At 32.6% G+C, this 25,258-nt stretch overlaps 1 protein-coding gene across 4 annotated transcripts in view; it reads right to left on the minus strand.

The window, feature by feature from the left end:
• MINDY3 (MINDY lysine 48 deubiquitinase 3) overlaps window positions 1–25,258 on the minus strand; it is an 85,470-nt gene that overhangs the window by 48,345 nt on the left and 11,867 nt on the right. For 2 of the 4 annotated variants that reach the window (XM_033100748.1, XM_033100751.1), the window contains 6 exons: window positions 21,645–21,705; window positions 19,809–19,982; window positions 16,588–16,639; window positions 15,601–15,715; window positions 12,955–13,028; window positions 11,978–12,057 (listed from right to left, as the gene is read on the minus strand). In XM_033100748.1, coding sequence (XP_032956639.1) covers window positions 11,978–12,057; window positions 12,955–13,028; window positions 15,601–15,715; window positions 16,588–16,639; window positions 19,809–19,982; window positions 21,645–21,705 — 556 coding nt within the window. The remainder of the gene's footprint in view (window positions 1–11,977; window positions 12,058–12,954; window positions 13,029–15,600; window positions 15,716–16,587; window positions 16,640–19,808; window positions 19,983–21,644; window positions 21,706–25,258) is intronic. The other 2 variants (XM_033100750.1, XM_033100749.1) reach the window with 1 other exon arrangement.

The following is a 25,258-nucleotide window of genomic DNA, read 5'->3' on the forward strand; positions in this document are numbered from 1 at the left end:
TAGTCATTACAAAATACCACCACATCAGATTTGTGGTGGGTAATGGGATCCTTTAGATGTACATTAAATGTATTTATGAAACTTTATAATCACTGTTAACTTTTTGGATGGAGGCATTTTTTTTCTCCCTGAAACCAAGGAATTATTGGTAAAAATAAAAGTAAAAGATAATCATATCCATGTGAAATGACTAACCTGAATCGACTTTGATTTAGAAAAACAAATAGATATGCTAATCAAAATCTGTACAATTTATCATCCAGGAGCAGGGAACCTACTTGCACAATACTTAAAATATGGATAGGTGATACCATTCCTCTCTCCCACAAATAAACCTAGGCAGTGTGCTTAAGACTGGAGAAATAAAGATGACTAGATCATGGTATCATCGTATAAATGTTAATAGTTTATCAAGGGAGACAGATGAAAAAAGGGTACTATCTCTGTTTACACACACACACACACACATACACACACACACACACACACACACAGTATCTTACAGTGATACAAGGGCATCTGCTTACTGCATTAGGGAAGGTGTACAGAAGTGGTAACATTTGAGATGAATCTTGAAGTTTACATAAAAATTTTCCAGATTTTTCCAGACCAAGAAGGTAAGAAGAAAACTGAAGACAGAGGACACAGAAGAGATATATATATATAAAAAAAATCAACGTATGGTAAGGGGTGAAGCTATTGCCAAAGCTTCTGTAAAGGTTTCTAGCCTGGAGAATCTGATAAATGGTGGTTAACTTAGACAGTAAAGGGATTAAAAAAAATTAAAACAAAGTCACTTTTCTTACTAATTTTTTTTGTTTTAGAAAATAGTTATTTTTTATTAAAAATATTTATATTAACAAATATTGAGTGTATTGTTGTTTTAAAAAGAAAGAAATTAAGGAGGAGTAGGTTCTGGAGTGGTATGAAGGGAGAACCTGAGTTTGGTTTTACATTAAGCTGGGCCTGAGGCACCTTTAGGATTCTCCCTAGAGGTGGATGTACCACTGGAAGAAAGGCTCGGGAACACAGGGAAGGGAGGTCAGGGTTGGATACAGAGCGCTGAGAATCATCAGCAGGGAGATGAGTTGCCGTCATGGATGTGGATTACAAAGAATAGACAAAGCATAGAGAATGAAAAGACAAGAGATTATTTCACAACAGAGTTTTAATTGGGATGATAATCAAGTCTTCAGTGACTACAACTGTCAGCTAATGTATATTACATAGAACTATAATAATAATTTGAGTCCATACATATTTCTAAAAAGCATTTTTTTCTGGTTATATATTACCTCTACTGTAAACATAATGTATATATAACTTTGCATCCTTTTTACCAGCTGGTCGTCTTTTGTCCTTTTTTCTATTGAGATATTATGTTTTTCTTATTTTGTTAATGTAATAATATCCACACTTAGTCATTTTGTTGTACATATTTTATTATGTATCTATAAGTACAACATCCAGATGGTGTAAGCCAGAAACTGGTAGTTTAACCTTTTGGATTTGTAAATTCAAAATTAATAGATAGCACACATACATATAGTTTATATTTCTTCACTAACTTCTTATAAGCACAGAGGAGATACAGCAATAGTTCTTAAATTGTAGTTCTGGACTCTGAGGGGCCCATAAGACCCTTCGAGAGACTATACAAAATTAAAATGATTTTCATAAAAAAGTCTTTTTACTCTTACACTCTCATGAGGCTAAATGATATATCATATTCCCATAGATCCAATCTATAAACAAATATGAAAATCCAGCTGTCTACAAATAACCTAGACAGTGAAGGGATTAAAAAAATTAAAACAAGTCTGTTTTCTTACTAATTTTTTTTTGGAAATAGTTATTTTTATTAAAAATATTTATATTAACAAATATTGTGTATTATTGTTTTAAAATGAATTAATACATCTTTTTAAATTTCTCTATGTTAATTTCTAACTAGAAAAACACTGATCATTATTTGCTTGTAACTCACATAAGTGAAAGCTTTTTATGATGCACAGTAATTTTCAAGAGTGTAAAGGGCATGAGAAAATGAGAATCATTGGATTATAAGCATTCAAAGGAGAAAAGGGGAGTAGGGGTGAGCAGCCAAAGAGGTAGAAATGGTACTCTATAGCCTTACAAATTTCCTCTCCTTTCCTTCCGAAATCTAAGCAGCACTAAATGTTCAAAAAAGAATACACGTTAGAAACATTCGCACTTTAACTTCTAAAAGCAGTCACCACCACCTAGTGTTACAATTAGATACTACATCATGCTTTTCCTTGGAATTTTAAACAAATGTCTAGAACAGTATATTTATAAAAATATCATGTTACTCACAATGTGATATGAGTATACAGATGATGTATTATAGAATGTATGATTGAAACCTACATAATTTTACAAACCATTGTCATCCCAATAAATTTAATAAAATGAATTTTTAAAAAATGTTATTAAATACAGCCAACAAGCTGTTTATAATTCTTGGGTAATAAATTATTCATATTAGGTCAGTAATCACATGTTTAAGCATGTAGTTTGGAGGATAATACTTTAAAAATGTCTTACTCCTATTTCCTTAAACAGAATGTACACTAAATTTTTATCTTTTTTTGATAGCTAAAAATACATCACTAGGAATATTGTACAAAGTTGTAATTAGTGAGGATATAATATTCTCACATATTACAACTTATAGAATTTACTTATATAAGACTCTTCTCAATAAGTCTCAAAAAAGTTTATTTACATTAGCAGAAAATTCTAATAATTATATCATTATATTTTAGAATTTTCTAACTTCATTTTCTTAGCCTAGTATTTAAGATTAATCACGCTAGATCCCTATCAACCCTTTTGCTTCAGTAAGTTAGTGTGTGCAGTTTTATATTCCTGAGTTGGCTTTATTATACTCTTCGCCATTCTCAACCATCACTTCTCACCGCTACCAGAGTGTCTAGAGAAGTCCCGCTTGGGCCTTTCCAATTTGATGCTGACTTGGAAACCAGATAGCTGCGTTAAACTTATTTAACAAACACACCCTGAGTGCCAAATATTGAAAAGAACGATGCTAAACATAGTGTAAGAATATGAAGACGAAGAAGACAAGACCCTCTTTGCAAACCATGTATCTGATAAGTGGTTAATGTCCAAGGTAAAGGAGGAAATCCTATAACTTACTTGCAAATAAACAAATAACCCAATTAAAAACTGGGCAAAGAACTTAAATAGACATTTCGCCAAAGAATACATAGGAATGGGCAACAGTATATGAAAAAATGCTCAACATCATTAATCATCAGAGATGCAAATCAAAACCAAAATGAGAGATCACCTCACACCTGTTAGGGTGGACATTATAAAAAAAGTAAAAGATAAGTGTTGGCGAAGATGTGTAGAAATTGGAACCATTCTACGCTATTGGTGGGAATGTAAAGTGGTGCAGCTGAAAAGGAAAGGAATATAAAGGGTCCTCAACAAATTAAAAATAGAATGACCAGATGATCCAGCAATTCCACTTGGTTATTTAATCCAAAAGAATTGAAATCAGGATCTCAAAGAGATATCTGCACTCCCACGCTCACTGTAGCACTATTCACAGTAGCCAAGATGTCGAAATAACCTAGATGTCCAGTAATGAATGAATGGATAAAGAAATTGTGGTACACACATATGATGGAATATTATTCTGGCTTAAAAAAGAAGGAAATCCTATCATATGTGGCAACATGAATAGCACATTATGCTGTCGTGTTTTCCCGAAAATAAGACCTACCCGGATAATCAGCTCTAATGCGTCCTTTGGAGCAAAAATTAATATAAGGCCAGTCTTATTTTACTATAAGACCGGGCATAATATAATAAATATAGTATATAATACCAGGTATAATATATTATAATACAAAAGAGGGTCTTATATTAATTTTGCTCCAAAAGTCACATTAGAGCTGATTGTCCAGCTAGGTCTTATTTTCGGGGAAACACGGTAGTGAAATAAGGCGGTCACAAAAGGAGAAATACTCCATGATTCCATTTATACAAGTATCTAAAATAGTCAAACTCATAGAAGCAGAGTGGACTGGTGGTTGCCAGGAGCTGGGAAGAGGAGGAAATGGAGAGTTGTTATCCAACAGACACAAAGTTTTAGTTAGGCAAGACTGATAAATTCTACAGATTCGCTGTATAATTTCTTATGTATAGTTATATGGTATCTTAACTTAAAAAATTCAGTGAGATGGTAGATCTCATGTTAAAGGTACCTTGTACAATTAAAAAGAAATTCCTCCCAACCCCCCCACCCCCAAATAAAACCAGTAGGTTACAAGATAGAACCTATGTTCAGAGGTAAAAAAGATCCCTTTTAGCTGTAAGAATCAGGAAGCTCTCCTTGGAAGGGATGTGGGCATTGAATGACTGCACAGACAGGTGAGAGGGATATAGGTCTTTCCCACAAGGAGTAGGATGAACAAAGAAATGGAAGCAAGAAGCTTAATTTTGTTCAAGCATAGGTTCATGGTGGCTGAAAAAATTATCTGGGATGAAATAATGCAGTGTCCTGAAGTAATGTAAAGAAACTGTAGAATAAAAATATGAAAAAAAAAAAGACTTTAAAAAATCAGAATATAAGAAGTTAAAATAAAAAGCAATAAAATACCAAGAAAGGCTTGGTTATCTCACTTATAGGTAAAGGTAGAAGCAATTTGAGCCATGATCTTTGTGAAATGTATTTCTGAAAGTGAGGAGCTTTTTAAACCCACTTAGGGTTCAGCTAGGGTTACCAGATTTAGCAAGTAAAAGCACAAGATGCCCAGTAAATTCACATTTCAGGTAAAAAATTTTTTTAGCATTTAAGTATATTTCTAATACTGTATGGAATATACTTATAATAAAATTATTCAGTTCATCTAAAATTCAAATTTAACTGGAAGTCCCATACATTTTATTTGACAACTTAGTTCTAGCTAATTAAATGTATTTTTACAAGTAATAAAATTTGGAGAAAATAAGCATTTCTGATCTTTTCTGACATAAATTCTGATAAACCAAATACTTTTCTGGGTTTCGGGTTTATTAGAGCTGACTGTTTCAATCACACATAAAAAACCAACAGAAAAATAAAAATATTCATCGAATAAACATACAAAACAATACAAAAAATAGAGTATACAAATACTGGGGGATTCCTTTAAAATAGAAAAGAGACCATGGGAAAATTCATCTACAGAAAAACAAAATCAAAGAAAACCTCAGCTCAAAATTCATATAGTTGTACAAAATGAAGACAGATGGAAGGTAGACAGGCCAGACCACAAAAGGATTTGAGAGCCAGGTAAGGAGTTTAGAGTTTATTTGCAGTGCAGAGAGGAGCCAGCCATTGAAGGTTTTAAATAAGAGAGTATCATAATCTGAGTTAGTTTTAAAAATATGATGGTAGCCACTGTAAGGGACTGAGGGGGCGGGCAAGAAAGAAATCAGGTAATTAGTTCTATTGTAGTTTTATTTCTAGTCTATCGCAGAAGCAAAAGATAGTTCTAACAGTTAAGGTAGAATAAAGCACATGGTTTCAGGAACTATATAGTCTATATGATCAGCAATATATAATTTCATTAAAAGACATAAAAAACAATCTAGGTGGAAAGCCTTAATATGGTAAAGATGTCACTTCTTTAAAATAATCTATAAATTTAACGTAACCTCAATCAAAATCCTAACAGATTTATTATAACTGAAGCTGAAAAACAGTTCAATTGGAGTAGATAATGTAGAAAATTAACTATGATGATTTTGAAAAACTACAGTTTAGGAAACGTGCTAATAAATATCAAAGTATGTTATAAAAGTACGTAGCAGTTTTGATTTGGCATAAGAACTCACAAATAGATTAGTGGAATAGAAGAGTCCAAGAATGACTCATACATAACGGGAAAATTTCTTTGATAAAGTAGACGTTTCATATTTGTGGAGAACTGACCGGAGTTAGGATATTAGGTAATTCTTTGGGAAAAAGTAATAAAGAGCTAAACATTAAAAGATACCATTAGCAAAGTTAACAAAGACAGGATAGAATGAGGGAAAATATTTGCAACACAGATTTAATACATAAGCACTGAGAGAATTTATACACAAGAACTGAGAGCTCCTAGAAATTGTGAATAAAAGAAAGTAACCCCTGGCCGAAAATGCCAAAATGAAAGAGGCAATTTCCAGAAAAAGAAATACTAAAAATAGACAAACACACAAAAAAATAATCAAGCACAAAGTCACCAGGAATCAGAGATATGTGAATTAAAATAGGCTCTCACTTGTCAACAAACTGGCAAAATATTAAAGATGGAGAAAAACAGCAACTGTCATACATGAGTTTATAGTTTTCCAACTGGTGAAATAAATTGTAGAGGGAAACTTGGCATTATCTATCAAAGTTTAACAGGTGTTCCTCAAAAGGTTGAACACAGAGTTATCATATGACTCAGGAGTTTCCCTCCTAGGTAGGGACCAAAGAAAAACAGACACAAATATCCTTACAAAAATTTGTACAGAAATGTTCCTAACCACATTATTCAGGGTGGCCAAATGGAAAGATGTCAAATGGCCATCAACTGATGAATGAATAAATAAAATGTGGTATAAACCACATAATGGAATATTACTCAGCAATAAAAAGGAGTGGAGTGCTGGTATAGGCTAAAACACGAATAAACCCTGAACACATTATTATGTCACGTGAAAGCAGCCAGTCACAGAAGACCATGTATTATATGATTTAGAAGCAATGTCCAGAATAGGCAAATTTATAGACAGAAAATAGATTAATAGTTGCTGAGGGGCAGGAAATTATGCGGAGTGACTGTTCATGGGTATAAGGGCTCTTTTTGGGGTGATAAAAAAATCCTAAAATTCATGCAGTGTTGTCTGCACAACTCTAAGAACATACTGACCACCACTGATTTGTACGTTTTAAATGGGTGACTTGTATGATATGTGAATTATATCTCAATAAACCTACGGGTAAAAACAATTAACACATGCCTAAATTTAAAGATACACACTTTTAGGAATTTATCCTATAGGACTACTTAAATATGCACAGAAAGACAGATCCAAAAACGTTTACTGCAGCATTGTCTAACAACCCCAAATGGAAAAAATCTAAATGTTCATTATAAATCAACTTAAGGTAAATGACAGACTGGGAAAAAATATTACATATGACGGATGAAGCACTGATATTATTCATAAATAAAGGTGAGAATACTGCCCAATGTATTTGATCCTTTTTGGCCTTTTCTCCTGGATAACACATAGTATCCATTTTTCTCTCCCACTGCCAGATTCATGATTAGTGCTAGAAAAAAACCCAACCATAAGCTTTACTGGTTGGTTCTACCCTAAATCTTATGTAAACTTATCTCAACTGTACTATTTATTACACATTTAAAACTTTCTCTCATAATCCCTTTTTATATTCCTTCTTAAAGCAGTTGATTCAAACCCTTTCTCTCCTTTTTACATGCCTCTAAGTTTACCTCTGTCCACCTTTTCAGCAAACTTCAAAATCTCAGTTCTCCCAATTAAAATTTTTCACACCTCGAAATGCCTTTTCCTTTTCTCACCAGATTCTTTCTTCCTGTTTTAGAAGAACTGTGCATCTTTTCAAGGTTAATGCTAGTCTTGAGGCCATTTAGTATCTCTTTTATTAAAAGAGGTTCCCTTCCCTTGGTCGACAATTTAGGTGACTTCTATCCCTTAAAACAAAAACGATGTATACCATCTCTTGGCCTTGTTATGAACGTTATGAACAGACAACGGACTCTTCTCTTTCCACCCTTTCACGAGCAAACTTTCTTGCTTACCATGCTAAAATATTTAGTCCCTATGATCTGGCTTCCATCTCAGTGCCTCTGTGAAAGCAAAAACCTGGCTAATTGCTAAATTCATAGCCTATTCTTAGCTCTCATGCTCCTTCAAAGAGACAGGTAGCATGGCTCATTCACTAACTGCGTCATAGACAAGAGTCTTTGCATTAAATTCTCACTCTGTTTCTTTCTACAAACAAGGTAAATTACCTCTTAGGGCTACTGTGAAATTTATTGAGATAAACTCTTCCAAATCATCTCACGTATTTATTACCGTGCTCAAGACTCTGCTAAGTGTAGCATAAGCAGCAGTATATTATAATGGTTAATATGCTGGTTGTATGGAGTCAGACTCCTGTGGTTCAAACCTCAGCTCTGCTCTTCACTAAGTTGCATGAAATGAAGCGAGATACTTACCACTCTGTGCCTGTGTTCTATGATGTTCATAGACTAGTTATAAGAATGCAGTGAGTAAATGGAAAAAAATGTATCTATAGTCATTAAGTACTAAGAATGGTGCTTGGCGCAGCGTTAAATAAATGTTTGCCACTGCTGCATAATGAGCATTCTTAATCATCAGTAGTTGTACTTGCTCTTTAAAGAAAATGAAACACTTGAGGACATAGATTGTTTTTTTTCTACTGCCAAAACACACACATTACTTTAAGCCAACTTGCCATGCTTCTTTTGAGCATTCATTTATTCAATGAGCTTTATCTGACAACCTACTGGTTTTCTGTACCTCTCCTTCGTATATCTAACTGGCTGCTGGATTCCACAGACCCACTCTCCCGTCCTCTCCTACACACAGGAGGTGGTCCAGCTCGTGAACATGCTATCTCGAATGAGCACAGGCCTCGGGTGTGGTCAAAAGCAGTTATGCCTCTGCTGTTCCACGCTGGTCAAGTTACTCAATTATTTGAGCCCCAGTTTTTATAACTACATCTTTAGGTTAAGAAGATACATATCCAAAACACACTGCTCAGCACAAAGTACATAACTACTAGTCGATCTCTTTTTTCTTCCCTTCCCATGCCTATTTTCATCTCACTACCTGTCACCTGTCTAGACCATGTGCTTTTGACATGTCATCCCATTCCAATACAGTCTACAAACTGACAGATTCATGTTCTCATTCTATAAGCGTTATGCTATTGCTGTTCAAACGTCTTCAATGACTCTCTCCCTAATGTTTGCCAACTAAAGCTTAAATTTCTTAGTATTTAAGATCCTCTGGTTCCTAGGCAACCCTACATTTATGGTTGTCCCTCTTACTAGTCTCCTTCACAGAGCCAATGCTCATTCATTGCTATTCTAACCTGGCTGTACATTAGAATCCTCTAGATAGGGGTAATTTAAAAATTACCATGCCCAGGCCCCACTACCTAAAGATTCTAATTTATTCATTTATTTAGTCTCAGCGAGGGCCTGAGTACTGACGTACATTTAAGCCCTCCAAGTGATAATATGTCGCCAGGATTAAGAGCCACTATTCCAATCAGACTGACTTGCATCCCTGCCCCTAAACACAATCTGTGTTTTCCCCCCAAAATACCCTCTCGCTCATTCCATCTGGCCCCATTAAAATGTTAAGTCCCACTAAAAGCCTCTCCCCTAAGTCCACCATAAACATAGTAGGGAAAGTTTCCTCCTTTCTCTGAACTTCTGTAATACTTTAGTTCAACATGCTTCAATTTACCTTGCATTAGTTATTTATGTGCATGTCCTTATTTCCCCAAACTAGGTGTGTAGCTTTTGAGGGAAACCTGAGTGAGTTCTTATGGCAAGTTGAGGCATTTTAGAAATTTGATCTTAATCTTTACAACATCTCTTTGAGGAAGGCATTACCTCCACATTTTACAAATAAGGAAATGGAAACCATGAGAAGTAAAGTGCCTTGCCTTAGGATTTTAAAATTACTAACTCTTTAATTAAATTTTTCTTGTATATTACATAGAGTACAACCTCCTCCCATACCGGCAGAGCAGAAAAACATCCAATAAAACATCCTGAATGAATGTATGAATTATTTTAAGTTTGTGACTGAAAACAGATTCAACTTCAAGGCAACATTCCTAACGACTGAGGAAAAATGCAAGAAATATACCATCTACTTTGTTTTCCAAAATAATTCTTTCAAAGTCATTGCTTAGTTTTGATTTCAAACTATTCTTAAATCCACAGCACGACAAAAGCTCTGAAAGCTAGTATTTCAAGAAACAGAAAAGGATGAATTTGTACATATCAAGAACCAAAACTTGTATAATTGACTGATACTCTAAAGGTAGTACACGGTAAGAAAAAAGCCTATGGGAGGCTGGGTGAGGGAAACCCTAGGGAGACAAAGAATATTCTGGTTCCAGGAGTAGGAGAGGTCTGGGATCACCTGCAGAATGTACAAAAAGAAGGACCATGATAATTAGTACCAAAAGTCAGAGCAATGCACAAAAGTCCAGGTGGAAAGAGTTACGAGCCACAGCACACAGGAGTAGCAAGGACAGAGGCCGAGTGGGATGAGATACTTCAGCCAAAGTTCAGCAGGAAGCAGACATCCCTTCCCTAATCACCTCATATGATATAAGACGCTTCAGGACCCAGAAACCATCAGGAAGGAGGAAGAGGTGTGCAGAAGCCATTGTGAGTGAATGGGGGGAGAAACCTGCATATTAACCTTTAGCTACATGCTTTCAGCTATCAATGAGAATGAGGGTTCAAGAAAAGGATGGACTCAATTATAAAAAATTGAGTAAGATAACTTGTGTAGGTTTTTTGTCTGTGAATTTTACTGTCTGAAATTTGATCTTTACCCAAAATTAGCAAAACGAGGTTTTCGTTCTAACTTCATCATAAAATGAATAATTTCCATATATTATCTAATGTAGGCGGGGAGGGTAGTTCTTAAATTTCTTCAACAGTAAAATGAAACGTTGAGTCATGCTGAGGTGCTTTTTAATTCTAAAATTATATAATTATTACTGATCTTTTCCTTAATGTTATATCCTTTCATGTTTTTGTTAGTTAAGTATACCTATTTCTAAAATATGAGAAAAATTCATATATATGATGAAGACTTACTCATTTAAATGGGAACAAAAATCAGTAACTATTATTTTCTCCATCACAATATTTGTTTCTGTCATTTGGTGAGTTTTATATAATTACAGAAGAAATAAACTTCCCTGTGAATTATAGGGACAATGGAACTTCCTGTCCTATATTACCTACTCAATAGGAGGTACACAGTAGTTACTCAGTATAAGTTGAAGGAGTAAACACATGAATTTTGACTGCCTCAATAAGCTGAAGGGCATTTTATTCAGAGCTATATATCAGTTCTGCTTAACTGGACGGATTGGCCAAAGGTGTTTCACTTCAATGTCCCTGGTAACAGAGGAAGCTATAGGAAAGAAATAATTGAGACCAGAAATGGAGGTAGTGGTAGAGGGGGTGGTGGTCTAACATTAAAGCTGCCCAGCATCTTAAAGGAAATGCTGCACATTTAAAGTAGTACAGGAAAAACCACTAGATTCTCAAAGCAAGTATTTCAAATCACAATACGTTTTCATTTCATACACTCAACTGAACAACAGCCTTGCTAACTATGTCACTAAATGAATCACCACAATGGTATCTGTTGTTCTACATATTCATATAAATTTAACAACTTTATCCAAGATACTGTATTTAAATGGATGAAAAAATAAATGAGACTCATGCTGATAACTTAATATTTACAACCATCTCTAAAAACACATTTCTAATTCTCCTAAATTTTAAGCAAAATGTGTTCCAGACTTAGTCATACCACTGCATAAATATGTATTAGGTTTATACACATATTATCAAGAGATCTATATTTTACTTTTGCTAAAGAAGATAGCCCTACAATCCCAATTTTATACTAGAGAAAACTAAAGGCTTGGAAAGCAATTTGGGATTTGAGCCCAAGTTTGCCTCCAGAGAAGATGCTCTTCAGGTTATAGCACCTTGAAAACTGTAAAAACTTCCATTATAAAGCACTTAACTTCTAAGTGATGCAGAGCCATTAAGTAGATGAATAACAATCAAGTGTATTCTAGTGAAATATTAAGAATAGATAAACACACAAAGATTATACTTACTCATTCCTGAGCACTCTCTATCACCATCCCATACGTTAGAAACAGCATGTCCCGTCAGTAGGAGGTTAATTAAACTTTGGCTATTAATAAAAATTAAAAAGTAATTAAAATATGAATAAACTACTTTTCAAATAAAATGGTCCCTGTGGTAAGGCATAAAGTAATGACTTTTTACATTAAATTTTGTTCTTTAAGAAACAAAGTTAGGAAAAATCTTACGTTTTTCATTTTATACACTCAACTGAACAACAGCCTTGCTAACTATGTCACTACATGAATCAATGGTATCTGTTGTTCTATATATTCATATAAATTTAACAACTTTATCCAACACACCATATTAAAATGGATGAAAAAAATAAATAGTAGACTTATAATTTACTTAATGATAATTTACTTAATATTTATAATCATCTTTAAAAACACATACTTATTATTTTGTGTTTGATGGAGCATATGTGAATTTTAACCTCTGAGGCAGAAAGTCCTAAAGAGAAGTACTTATTTTTTAGCAGGAGTTAATCACTATTTTATCGATTTTAATGGAAATAGCTATTAAAAAAAAAAAAAAAAACTTGAGAGGGACGGTAGTCTCAGAAAAAAATAAGAAAAAAAAATTTTTTTGACCCATGCAGGAAAGCATTTATAAATAGGTAAGGACAGACTTACTTCTACATCAAAATAAATTTCATCTACTAAAAAGTTTTACAAATATCAAGCAGAAGTTGTTACAATACCTCTGGAACCATCTTAAAACAAAATATTTGCTACAATAAATGCAATGCATATATAAACCTGAAGTGGAAATTAAGAGTTCATACATAAGGCAAACAATGCATAAAGCACAAGACTTCTCAAATTCATAGACTTTATACTGTGAACACTGACAAGAAACATTATCTGATTCCATAGTATTTTATTCTAAGTCAAGTTCTTAAAAATTAAAATCCATATAGAAGATAATAGATTTTAATTACCTGCCATGTCCATACACAGGATCTATTAAAGGTTCAGTTGAATCTTCAATTTCATTTTTTATGTTTTCAATGCCCTAAAGAAAGCAAATATTGTTGGCTTATTTTAAAAACTAAAAATGAAAATTATAATTTAAAAACTGACCAGTTCATACTATAAATTAATAAAACACAATTATTTAAGTAACTTTTCTGCCAAAGAATTACCCAGATTTGAGTCAGAGGTGCATTTAAGATGATAATGGGAAATAGTTTCGCCAAGAATATCTTTTTATTTTCTTTCGTAGGCTCTATATAAAGCATGCAGGCAATAGATGTAATGTTGGTTAAAGGGACAGAGAGAGAGTTTAAGTTTCAAGAGAAAGAAGGAGAAAATTAATCCAAAAGTGAATCTTCACTTAACTTTAGGCTAATTTCAAAATTAATAAACCTGCTAAGGCATCTGATATATTTCCTTAGGTCATTTAAAAAGCTTATTGGTACTAAAAACATACACACGAGTGTTGATAGAAATATAAATTTATATACACAAAATAACCGATACATAAGAAAATGGAACGTTTGCTTCTGATTGTGTGTTCTCACAAATATTGGTAATTCAAATGTGTACTGACAAAAACATAAACTAGGAGGGCAGGAAGCTTATTTTCTGTAAAACCAATTTTCTACTATTTTTAATCTTCCCAAAGGGTGCCCAAATCCCAAAAGGTTTAGATACTAGATAACTAAAGAAGACCTAGGCATTTTAACTTCATCAACTCCAAAATGACACAGATAACTTGCATTCATTGAACTACTCATCTAACTTTAACCATTGGTTCTACCAGACTACATAGGCCATTTCTAAGGATTAAAGAGATGATGAATCAATGACCAAAATCTTTAATGACTGCGTAAACACATGCAGGATGACACAGACAAGTATAAGATCTTGTACTTCTCTTCCTTGTGAAAAACAATACAAAGCAGGCTACGATCAAAGCTAAATGAATACTATGAAAAAGTGACCTAACCACCGGGAAGGGAGGGGAAATCATTTCAAAGACCAGTTCAAGGAAGAACGACCAGACATGATGGTTGACTGGCTGTAAACAACAAGAGACAGATGAGGTATCAAAAGTCTTGAGCATAAAACACAGGCAGACTAATGACAAGTCAGGATGAACTCCTAAGAAACAAGTCATCTCAGATACCACCACCACTGGTATTTACCACTTCTAACCAACGACCAAGTACTTGATTCTTTCTCTTCAACATCCTCCTAAATGTTTTTGCATTTCTAAATTTAAAATATGCTTCTAAATATGCTCCATTTCTTTTCCATTTCCATGGTCATTGCCCTGGTTTAGGTTCACCAATTTAGTCACTTTTCTAGTTCTCCTGACTCTAGACGTATACTCCACACACCAACTACCTCCAGTACAACTCTTATCCCAATTTAAGGAGTCTTTTATTAATGAAAAGATCTTGTTACTCCCTTGTTGAAAATTTTTGTTTTGTCCTAATTTTGGCCACATTAAATCTAAAGTATTTTTGCATAACATACAAGGATCTTCATATTCTAAACCTTACATATTTATGTAACAGTCTCATCTTCCACAATTGCCTTTCTGAAGTATTGTGCTGCAGTAATGCAGAACTACTATGGTTCCCAGCATGTGTTATATCCCCGATTGATTATGGCTTCACACTTGCTATTCTCACTGCTTGGAAAATCTTCCCACAGCTTTTCTGTCTAGAAAACTTTTTATCATTCATCAAATGGTCCCTACTATATACGGTCTGCCCTTGATTCCACCAAATAAACTTAGGCATACTGTTACTATTTTCCCATGATGCTTTGTGCCTGCAACAAACACTGGAAAACACTGCCGTAATGGACGGAATCAAATTTATTTATTTTTTTAAAAATACCAAGGAGGAACCATTAAAAAAAAATTGTATCCCACACTGTAAGTCCAGTGCCTAGCACAGAGTCAATGCTCAATAATCATTTGTCAAATGAAAGAAGTTTGATTTTAGACATGGTAAATCTAGTAGGATAACTGAGACTAACAGGCTACTAAGATATGAGATTGGCACTTGGGGAAAAAGGGCAAGACTTGTACTGTACATGTTGGAATTAACCACATAAAGGTAAGCTGAGAGAATAAAATACCCATAAAAAGCAGCATACAGGATCCAAGGACTAAAATTTCTAGAATAAAAGCTTAGAGAAGGAAAGAACCAGGAGGTAAAGATGGGAAAAAAAATATATAAACAAAATTATAAGACATTATAGAAAGAGAACTTAGACAATGATTTATTAGATAAGAAAGGGAGTGTGGGTTAGAAAGAGCTTCCAGAAGGGGTTAAGGGGTCAACTGCCAGACATTGCTAACAGCAAAGTAAAATTCAGAAGAACTGAGTGCATGTCATTAAGTAGAATATTAACTGATAACCTCCGCAGTCCATAAGGTCAGGGGTGAAAGTAAGTTTGAAAGTGGTGAAGTAAAAAGTGAGTAGTGGGGAAAGAGAACTGTCATCAGCATAAGAGGTTTTTATTCTGAAATTTAGAAACAGCATCAAGAATAAATGTTTTCTCATAACAGGAAAAATATACTAAACTCAAACTAATAAAAGCCAGAAGAAGCATCTTCTTAAACGAACCTTTGTCAGTAACACAGAATACAGAAAAAGCAATACTCCAAATTTGTTTCCCCACATTGGATATTGATCCAAGACAGCATCTTTTAATTCTGATAAACTTCCGAATGATCTTTTTCTGGGGGAAAAAAGAATTAAGTATTAGTACCATCATGAGATTTACTACATCCATAAATGGGAAAATTCTTAATTGTCTTATACATTAAAATGTATACATACAAACAGGAAATTTTTCTACGTGTCCCAAATTTTCAAATACAAATTTAGCCATTAAAAGTGAAAGCTGTTGACAACTGTCACTATATAAAATATATCCCATTAAGACAGAATGCCTACTTGGTAGAGAACGTCTTCATCTCTTAGGTGATCTGTCTGGCATAAATTCTTCAATGATTATACAGTTATTTAAGGAACGAAGTGGCCCCGGCCCTCTTCTAAGATGTGTTTAAAAACAATAACAAAAAAAACTTGATTTTTTAAAGCCTGAGAATTATTTAACGAATATCTGAATACCAGAAGTATACATTTGTGGCTTCTTTTAAAAGACATTAATGTTATATTTCAAATTAAATGCCACCTATAATTCTGTCAACATAGCTATTCTTACCTTTCATTTTGTAGTAAAAAGTTTAAATGCTCTACTGAAAATATGGCACTTTTAGCAAAAATTATACAAAGTATATTTTGATAAACAATAAGTAATTCAAATGTTTATCCTAGAATCTTTATACTCACTCAGGACAGAAAAACATTAGGCTAAAATGATTGTTTTCACTGTAATGATGAAAAAGCTTTTAATGTTAAAAAAGTGTATTTCAATAGTTAATTTAGGAATCTGAATAATTTAAGTACACATTTACAAATTCTTTTTTTAAATTTGAAAACAAATGAATCCAAGCATATAAATCTAAATACCTTTCCACAGTATGAACAAACTTAAATGGTAATGTGTCCAAAGGTAAGTATTTTAAATGTTCCAATGTTACTTACTGAATTAATGCATGAAATCGCTCAAAGCCAAGCTCTTCGACAGCCAAGGCAGCTATACATAAAAGACACTTTTCAGCACTACACACGGCAAATAAATGACACAAGATACACACAGCAGGCTGTAAATACTTTCAAGCAATCAAAATTTTCCCTCTTTCCTTACTGTCTTAAAAGACTCAGTTTATTTTCAACTTTGTTGTAACATAAATTTATATTTCAACATCTGATTTACCATGTTTATAACTAAAATGGATATAACACTGAGGATGTAGAGGGTGATTAAACAATCAACACTTCTTTTCAATTCAGTTATGCTCAAGTAGTTTATAAAATAGGAGAAATTATTGGCAATCAGCGTGCTCAGACATCATTGTAATGTGTCCTGCACTTTCTTATAATCTTCCAATCCATAGATCCAAGTAAAATCATCAGCGTTAACCTTCCTTCTTTATAATATAAATCTTTAGGCTTACTGCTTAATTTTCAAACAAATGTGTATAAAAAGGCATAGCACTTTGAAACTACACAGGTTCAACGGCAGGTTTAAGTTTGTTTCCTCATGAATTCATTAACTGTTGGGAAGTTTTCAATAACTTATTTAGATTATATTTATGAAGTCAGTACAATTATAAATTTTAAAAAAATCAAAGCAAGTCAAAGAAAGCATTGAAATCAATGGGAATATTTATTCAGCACTTGTGTAGTGCCACGCCCCTTTCCAAATGCTCTACAAATCTTACCTCATTTAATCCTCATAACAACCCTATTATCCTCATTTTACAGCAGAGGAAACTGAGGCACAGAGAAGCATTCTTTCAAGTGCACACAGCAATAAACAGCAGAGCTGAAATTTCAACCCAGAGAGGCGTGGCTCCCCAAAGATCGTTTTTAAAGATATCATACGTGAATCAAAATGCCTACTTTAATTTATGATAGTGAACAATTTCATATATATATTTATAAAGCAAATCTTAGTACTTTCAAGTATTAATGCTCACTAGAGAATTAAAGACATTGATTCAATATGAATTCAAAATCAAAAAAACAATATGCAATTTAAAAGGTCACATTATGCTAGCCTTTCAAAGTCTAGTTTTAATTTTCAAATATTTCAAAGTACTTGTAAAAATCTTTTGAGGTCCAATGGCTTAAATAATCTTTTGATTTGTGTGGGAAACAAACTGAAATTGAACCTGAGTATTTACTACTGCAAACAAGTGTGCATTACCAAAAGCCAAAACTATACACATCACACAAGCCAATGAAATTAATGTTTGTACGGAATGTAATACTGACAATGGGGAAAATACTTCACATTTAAAATTTCAGGATAAAATAAAAATTCTACCTAACCTTTTCCAGATTGCACTAATTGTTCTGTGCCTAATTATCTAAGTAGTATTACTGGGCACACACCATGAAAGTTGACATAAAGATAGTAATTTAGAGAAAAGAGGCAAGCAAAATAAAAAGCTTAGCAGGCAGGATGGTGGAAAAATATAAAACACAAGAAAAAGAACATAGTTGGGAATAGAGGAAAGAACAGGTAAAACAGATTGTTACATGGAATAAAAATTTTAATGTAAGTTCATTTCACTTGTTAATATCTAAGGTAAATTCTCAAATTTTCAGTTAACAAAACTTTTCAAACTTACACAATATTAAAAACAAATTTAAAATATGGTTTTAGGTCCACTTTTAAAATGAGGCAAAGTAAATTGGAAAATTACTAAAACGTGTTTTCTGGAGAAGAATTCAATATAATATGCCTACCTAAGTTAGTAACTGAAGTACCAAAGTGAATACATTATGAGGCCATTTAACCTATCACTACAGAATGTACCGTATAGTCCATAGGAAGCACACAGCACATACTAAGACACTAATGAGAAATGTTACAAAAAAAGATCTTACTATTTTCTTACAATTTAATATAGAGACTGGCTTTAAGCACATAATCTTTAAAATAACTTTAATTAGGTTCAACTATTCTTGTCAAAAATTTAATATCCTTAATGAAACTATTAAACATGCTTACATGCAACCCATTAAAACCTGGAAAATATTTTAAAACCATTCTTAATGATATTTTTTACTACAATCCTTGTGAATATTTTCCACTTATTTTCTTCAACTGTATTGTCAACTCTAAAAATATGTTAATTTTTATGAAAGGTTATGTTTGAAAGTTCTGAAAAAGAAATGTCATTGAACTGTTTAAATTTTAAAAATTATTCCTTGCGAATGTGCTATTAGAATTTGTCATTGTAACTGCAGAGGTAGGAGAGAAAATGCTGACATCACAAAGACATTTTAGCTCAAGGAAGCAACAGTGCCTACAGATAGCCCTATAGGGAAAGCAAGATACATATCACAAGTAATCAAAATTTACTTTCTAGAAATCGTTTGTCTAATTTCTTTAAAAACAATTTCCACAGAGATGATAATTAGTAAAATGCATTATAGGTAGAGTAAGTCACTTATTCAATACAAGTACTTGGAACTACCAGTTATCAAAAGCCACTTACTAGGAAGATAATTCCTGAAAAGAAAAACAGAAAAGCACCTCCATTTATCCAACTTCTGTACCACCAGAAGTCTCCGTTTTACTAGTTAATTCTGGCAATTTTTAGGTCAATTACATAAGAATTTTCAAAGGCTAAAGACCACAGACTGTAAGATTTTTAAGAATGAGAATAGCTACTATTTTAAAAAGAAATCTTCATATTATGAAAAAAATTAAAGCTAGCTGAAAATAATTCATGTATAGTAACAATGTCCAAAAAGTTCAGGAAGAAACTATGTGTAATGAAAAAAATGTCCCCATCTTTACTATAGGAAGCAACTAAAGATATTTAAGAAATTTTTTTATGTCAAGAAAATATCCTTTTTTTCTCCCCAATACTAAAGAAAACATTAAGGCATTTACAATGAAAGTATATATTCTTTAAACTTTCTAAATGAGAATTATGAAGCTCAAAAGAGAATGTCATCAAGAAGAACTGGAATTTTTTTTTAAAAAAAGCAAATATAACATCCTCTAGCAATTAAAATAACCAAAAGATAAATGAAAAATACTCAGGCTCATCAACTAAGCTTAGGCTAAAAAAAGAGATATGTTATGAAAATTTTTAAATCTGCTTTTTTCTTCAAAATTTTCAATAGTTTTATTAAAACAAAGGTATAACCAATTACTTCCAGGAAACAAAAATGTATCTTACAAGAATGTTCCACTTGGCAACTAGACTCTGCAGGACTCCCGGAAATACCAGCAGTTTCCTCGGTTGTCTTTCCTCTTAACCATGAAGCCAAGCAGTATGATCCAGAGTTGTCACAACAGGCACTTTCTAAAATATCACTTAGTGTGTGACAAAGGAGTTCCTTCCGCTCTTCCTCTAAAAATAACCAAAGTGTAAGTTACAATGATTTTCTTTGGGGGAAAAAAAAATCTTGTCATAAGTAGTATTAAGAATGCATTAATTTAATGATGAAATCAAACATTTTAAGTGTGGGGTGAATCCATAGGCAACTGACCTTAAATTGTATTTTAGAAAATCAAAATGTTTGAGGGTTAAAATGTCACCACTATTAAATGTTTCCATTAATGAGGAAAATACCAAAAAATGCAGAATTAAAGATTAGAAGAATATGCTGCAAAGAATAACCTCATACTGATCTCCCCTTTCTTAGCTGCAAATGGAGCGTTTAAGCCATGAGGTTTACTTTACTGTAGAACCAGGCACAATGGAAGGATCTTTGAAACCTCTATTTTTACCCCCATTTCTGAATTCCTCTAATGTCTTTGATCTCTCAGTCCCAGAGGTAAGGAGAATGAGATAACACACCGTCAACACATACAATACCACAATCCAGTACATTAGCAGGGGCCATCGTGGTTATGCTGCGTAATTCAGAAGCTAGTGATACTGTATTGCAGTGATTTGAGCTGTAGATTTCTATAGAAAATAGCACAAATGCTCAATTTCTTCCTGAACCTTAGCCACCTCCCCTTTTCAAGCAGTATTACTTTCCAAAGTAATACTGCTTTTTGAAACTTTTGAATAAAGGGGAAAGATGTATGTATACACATCCTATATAAAATTTTATGCTACAGGGAGGTTTCTATCTCTCCTAATAGACAAAATTCTTTAAAGGTAGGAGCTGTGCCATTCACTGTATAACCACCACATTTATGACAGTGCTGTAAAAATTTTTATATATGTGGATATATTTCTGTGCAAAAAATATAAATTTTATTAACAAAATGTCCATGTTAATAATAGTATCTCATGGAGAGTTTCTTCTCTACTAAAATTTATTTTGCATTTCAGCTATTAACTAATAAAAAATAAAGGACAGTGACATTTTAACTCTTATATTCAACATTTGGATTATAATAAGTCCTATCTCCTTCCAGAAATTATTGTGAGGTTCACAATAAATTGTGTAAATGAAGGAAAAATCTTTGTAAACAGTCAAAAAGAATGCAAATGTTTATTCTCAGGTTAACTACCATCAGCTCTCTGACCTAATCATATGGCAGAAGCTATGACAGCTTCATTTGCAATTTAATTCAGAATTGTTTGCAGTATTATTTGCATTGTTTAAGGCATTATATTAAAAGATGCAGGAATACAAAGATAATTCTGAGTCTTGCTGGAAGCTAAATAAAACAAAGTAACTATACATATGCATATTTGACTATTCTTTATGGTATGCTACCATTTAACAGTTTAGGGACATGTTTTAACAAAAGGCCAAACTTTTTCCCTTATATTATCCTGTCTTACAACTCTTAGGAAAACCAAATTTCGAAATATGCATTTAAAAATTTGGAGTCTTTGTCCATGAAATTTTCTGAAACAGTAAAAAAAACCAAACCAAAACAAAACAAAACAAAACAAAAAAACCTCCTCCGGAAAAAATATCCCATTGATAGTTTACATTTTAATATACTTGTAGATGATTTCGACTAAACTGTTGCCAAAGAATGCTGCATGGATCCCATTTATAAAACCGAGGATGGAGTAAAAGTTAATAAAAGACAGCTATCATACCTGGGCAATCCCTCCAAGACGACTTCTCAGAAGAAAACAGGAGCTTCTTCAAAAGAAATGCCTTTATACAATTAAAGCAATCATTATTAGCATGCACTACAAACATACCTTATGTCATTCTTTTATTTTAAAATGGGGAAAAAAAACTAATTTGTACCTTTCTAATTTTTTGAATAGAGCTATAAAAATTTCAAATGGCTCCCCTTCACATTTGAAAGTAACTGAGCATAATTACTTATTCAGAATATACTACTATAAACTCGATCCATAAAATTCTTCTTCTTTCATAATACATATTTTCTGGTAAATACAAGAAATGACTCAAAGTAAGACACACAACTGGAAAATTTTAAAAATGTAATAGGCCCTATAGAAGAGTGAAGGCCCTATAAAACAGGAAAAGCCTACATTTCAATTCCTTGGGGGAAAAGAAATCTACAAAAGTGGTTCTGCTCTATTGGCTCTGATTTGTGATACAAGAATACCATTGTTAGAGTCATAACTTTATTATAAGGAGCTCCTATTTCCTGGTTTAACTAAAAACAACAACAACAATAAAAAACTCAAAACAAAACAAAAAAAAACTATGAGATTTAAAAGAAAAACAGATTTCTAACCTTCCTGTAAGTGAGCTATGTTACATTGGTGATTTGATAGAAAGCAGTGCAGTGTAGTACAATGTTTCCTTCTCAAAGTGTAGTCAAGGGCTATCCCAGTCACCTGACTTGTTTACCTAAAATGCAGATTCTTATGCTTCATCTATTGAATCTCTAGGGGACAGATTCAAGAAAGAGGTTACTATGGTGATTCTTAGTCATTGTGTTTGAAAGCAGTAGTGTACAGATAAGAGGACTGAATCCTACTTCTACTACTTTACTACTGGAAAATAATAATAGCACAAACTTTAAGAGGTTGCAGTGAGGATTATATGAGATAGTCTAAGTAATGCACTTAGCACAGTACCTGGCACCTAATAGGCAATCATTTGAATGAAAGAATTTTAATAAAAAACTAAGTAATAGTTTATAATATTCTCTAGAAATAAAATCTACAAATACTACAAGTGCTTCTGATTTTTCCCCCAAACGAAAATAACTATAAAAATGAATAGTGTAACTGTATTATAAAATTTTGGAAAAGTGAGGTGGGACACCCATTATTTTTCACCACTAATACAACCGTTTAGCATTTTGATATACTCCCTTCTAGTCTTTCTTTCATACTTGCTTTAAATTTTTTTGCAAGTGAGAAGCATAATGGGTATGTGATCATTTCCCATTTTTCTGTTTTCCCACAGAATTTATAACTATAATTCTTAATCACTAAATGTCTATGAAGCCATCACAAATTAAATATTATTGCATGTTTAAAGTACATCACTGTACATTAGATTGTTTGCAATTTTTTACTACTATAAATATAAAAGCTTTTTTTTGAATACATTTCTCATATTAAGGAATATTTCTTTAGGAAAGAGTCACAGAAGTACAATTACTGCATCAAATAATCTGTATTATCACGGTTCCGATGATAATGTAAAATTCCTTCCCAATATCAAAGTACAAATGTGTACTACCTAGCGATATATGAATGTGCCAGTATCATATAACCTTATATGCACAGGCAATTATTTTCTATTTATAAATTAGAAAGAGTAAGCAGTAGAATCTAGTTACAGTTTTATTTGTACTTTCTTAGATTCCTATTGAGGTTGAACATCTTGATTCTTTGGCTGTCCAGCAGCATTTCACTTGCTAAGATGCATATACATGCCCATTTCACCTCTGGGATCTTAAGTGTTTTTCTGAATCAATCTGTACAAGTTCTTTGCATAAGAAAGACAATATCCATTTATTGTTAATATTCACTGCAAATCTTTTTTTGAGCTTGGAACTTATCCTTTCTCTTAGATAGCTGACAATATGTTATTTTCAGCTTTTCTGTGGTTGAGTATTGTATCAGAATATATTTAGTTTATGGTATGAGATTATCTAAATTCATTTTTTCCTTTTAAATTGCCAACCAGTCATATCAGTGACATTTAGTTAATTATGTTCCATCATTGATTTGTAGTTTTTTATTTATCATGGTATGTGAGAAACTCTTGGTAAACGGTTATATATAATGTGATCTACTATGGTATTATGTGTTTGATTCCATAACATGGCTATTCTTCTAGCAGTAGTGACGTGTTCTAATTTTTATAGTTTTTAGACTATAGACTATAGACTTTTAGACTATAGACTTTTAGACTTTTAGACTAAAAGTTTAGACTTTTAGACTATAGTTTTAATATCTGGACTTGCTCATTTCCCTTCATTACTCTTAATGATTGAGCTTTGACTTTTACATTGAAACAGTGATACAAACAAAATTCCTCTATGATTGAAAAGATTTATGTGACTATGAAACTAAATTACTACCTCAAAGATACATCAGGATTTTGAACATTACAATGATCCCTTGTTACACAGCAAACCCACTTGCAAAAATAACTACCATTTTGGAATATATTAAATTTTATAAAACACAGAACTCCTGCGGTATACTGTGCATTTAACTACATTCATAGACTTGCAATAGACTGGAGGGCGCTATTACCGCCCAACAGGGGCAATAGCAACATCATCTAATTTGCATACGGGCAGGATAAGGACTCTTACTTAATTCCAGTAAGATTCCTACTAGCAACCAAAATCTCCCTCAGTTACTCAACATAACAGCTCTAATAACTAATTTATAGTTACATTTTACCCTTTATATTTAATAACTCCCAGGCAAAGTTCAAACATTCAAATTTTTTAATTTTTAAAAATTCTACCAATGCAAAAAATATATATATCAAATCTTTAAAGAGATAACGGCCTCTAAAGGACATATTTTGGAATCAACCACAAAGAGAATTTTTTTCCCTCCTTTGGAGAACACATTTTAAATTTAATAATGTAAGTGTATGAAGCATAAGGTTTGAAAGAGAAATTTACTTTGCAGTTAGCAGTTAAGGAATGCATTCTTTATGCCCAATAAATAATAAATACCACATTAAATATTTACTTTTCAAAACCTGCTGATTAAAACATAAATAAATCCCAGCTATTCTTATAACAGTTCTAAAGTTACATTGCTATTCAGATATTATAAGTGTCTAACAGTAAATTGAAATTTCAACTTTTGTGTTTTACAATGTAACAGTTTATAACAAATCAGTCTTTGAAATTCAAACATGTAACACATCAAGATTCAAAATAAAAGACAAATACTCAGATTAACCTTATCTTTTGTGCAAAGAAAAAAAATCTTTGAAATCAGTTGCTACTGATTTTAAAGTCCAAAGCCTAAAATAGTATATAGTGACTTATTTTGAAAATTTATACAATTTTATGCCATGAAAACATTAACTCATTTTCAACTTTTTAGGAAAATTATTTTTTATAGACAGAACAAATGAAAATAGTACCACTGCTATAATGTAACTCTCTGTAGTATAAAATGTTATTATTCAACAGGATCACTAAATTAGAAAGATGTGTTTTTCCTAGTTTTCTAAAAGTCAGGGAACACCTTTCATGTTTCTTTGAAAATAAGGATAATCAAAAGGCTTTTGCTGTGTAACC

This window comes from Rhinolophus ferrumequinum, assembly GCF_004115265.2.
Source record: "Rhinolophus ferrumequinum isolate MPI-CBG mRhiFer1 chromosome 5 unlocalized genomic scaffold, mRhiFer1_v1.p scaffold_110_arrow_ctg1, whole genome shotgun sequence".
NCBI classification, from domain to species: domain Eukaryota; kingdom Metazoa; phylum Chordata; class Mammalia; order Chiroptera; family Rhinolophidae; genus Rhinolophus; species Rhinolophus ferrumequinum.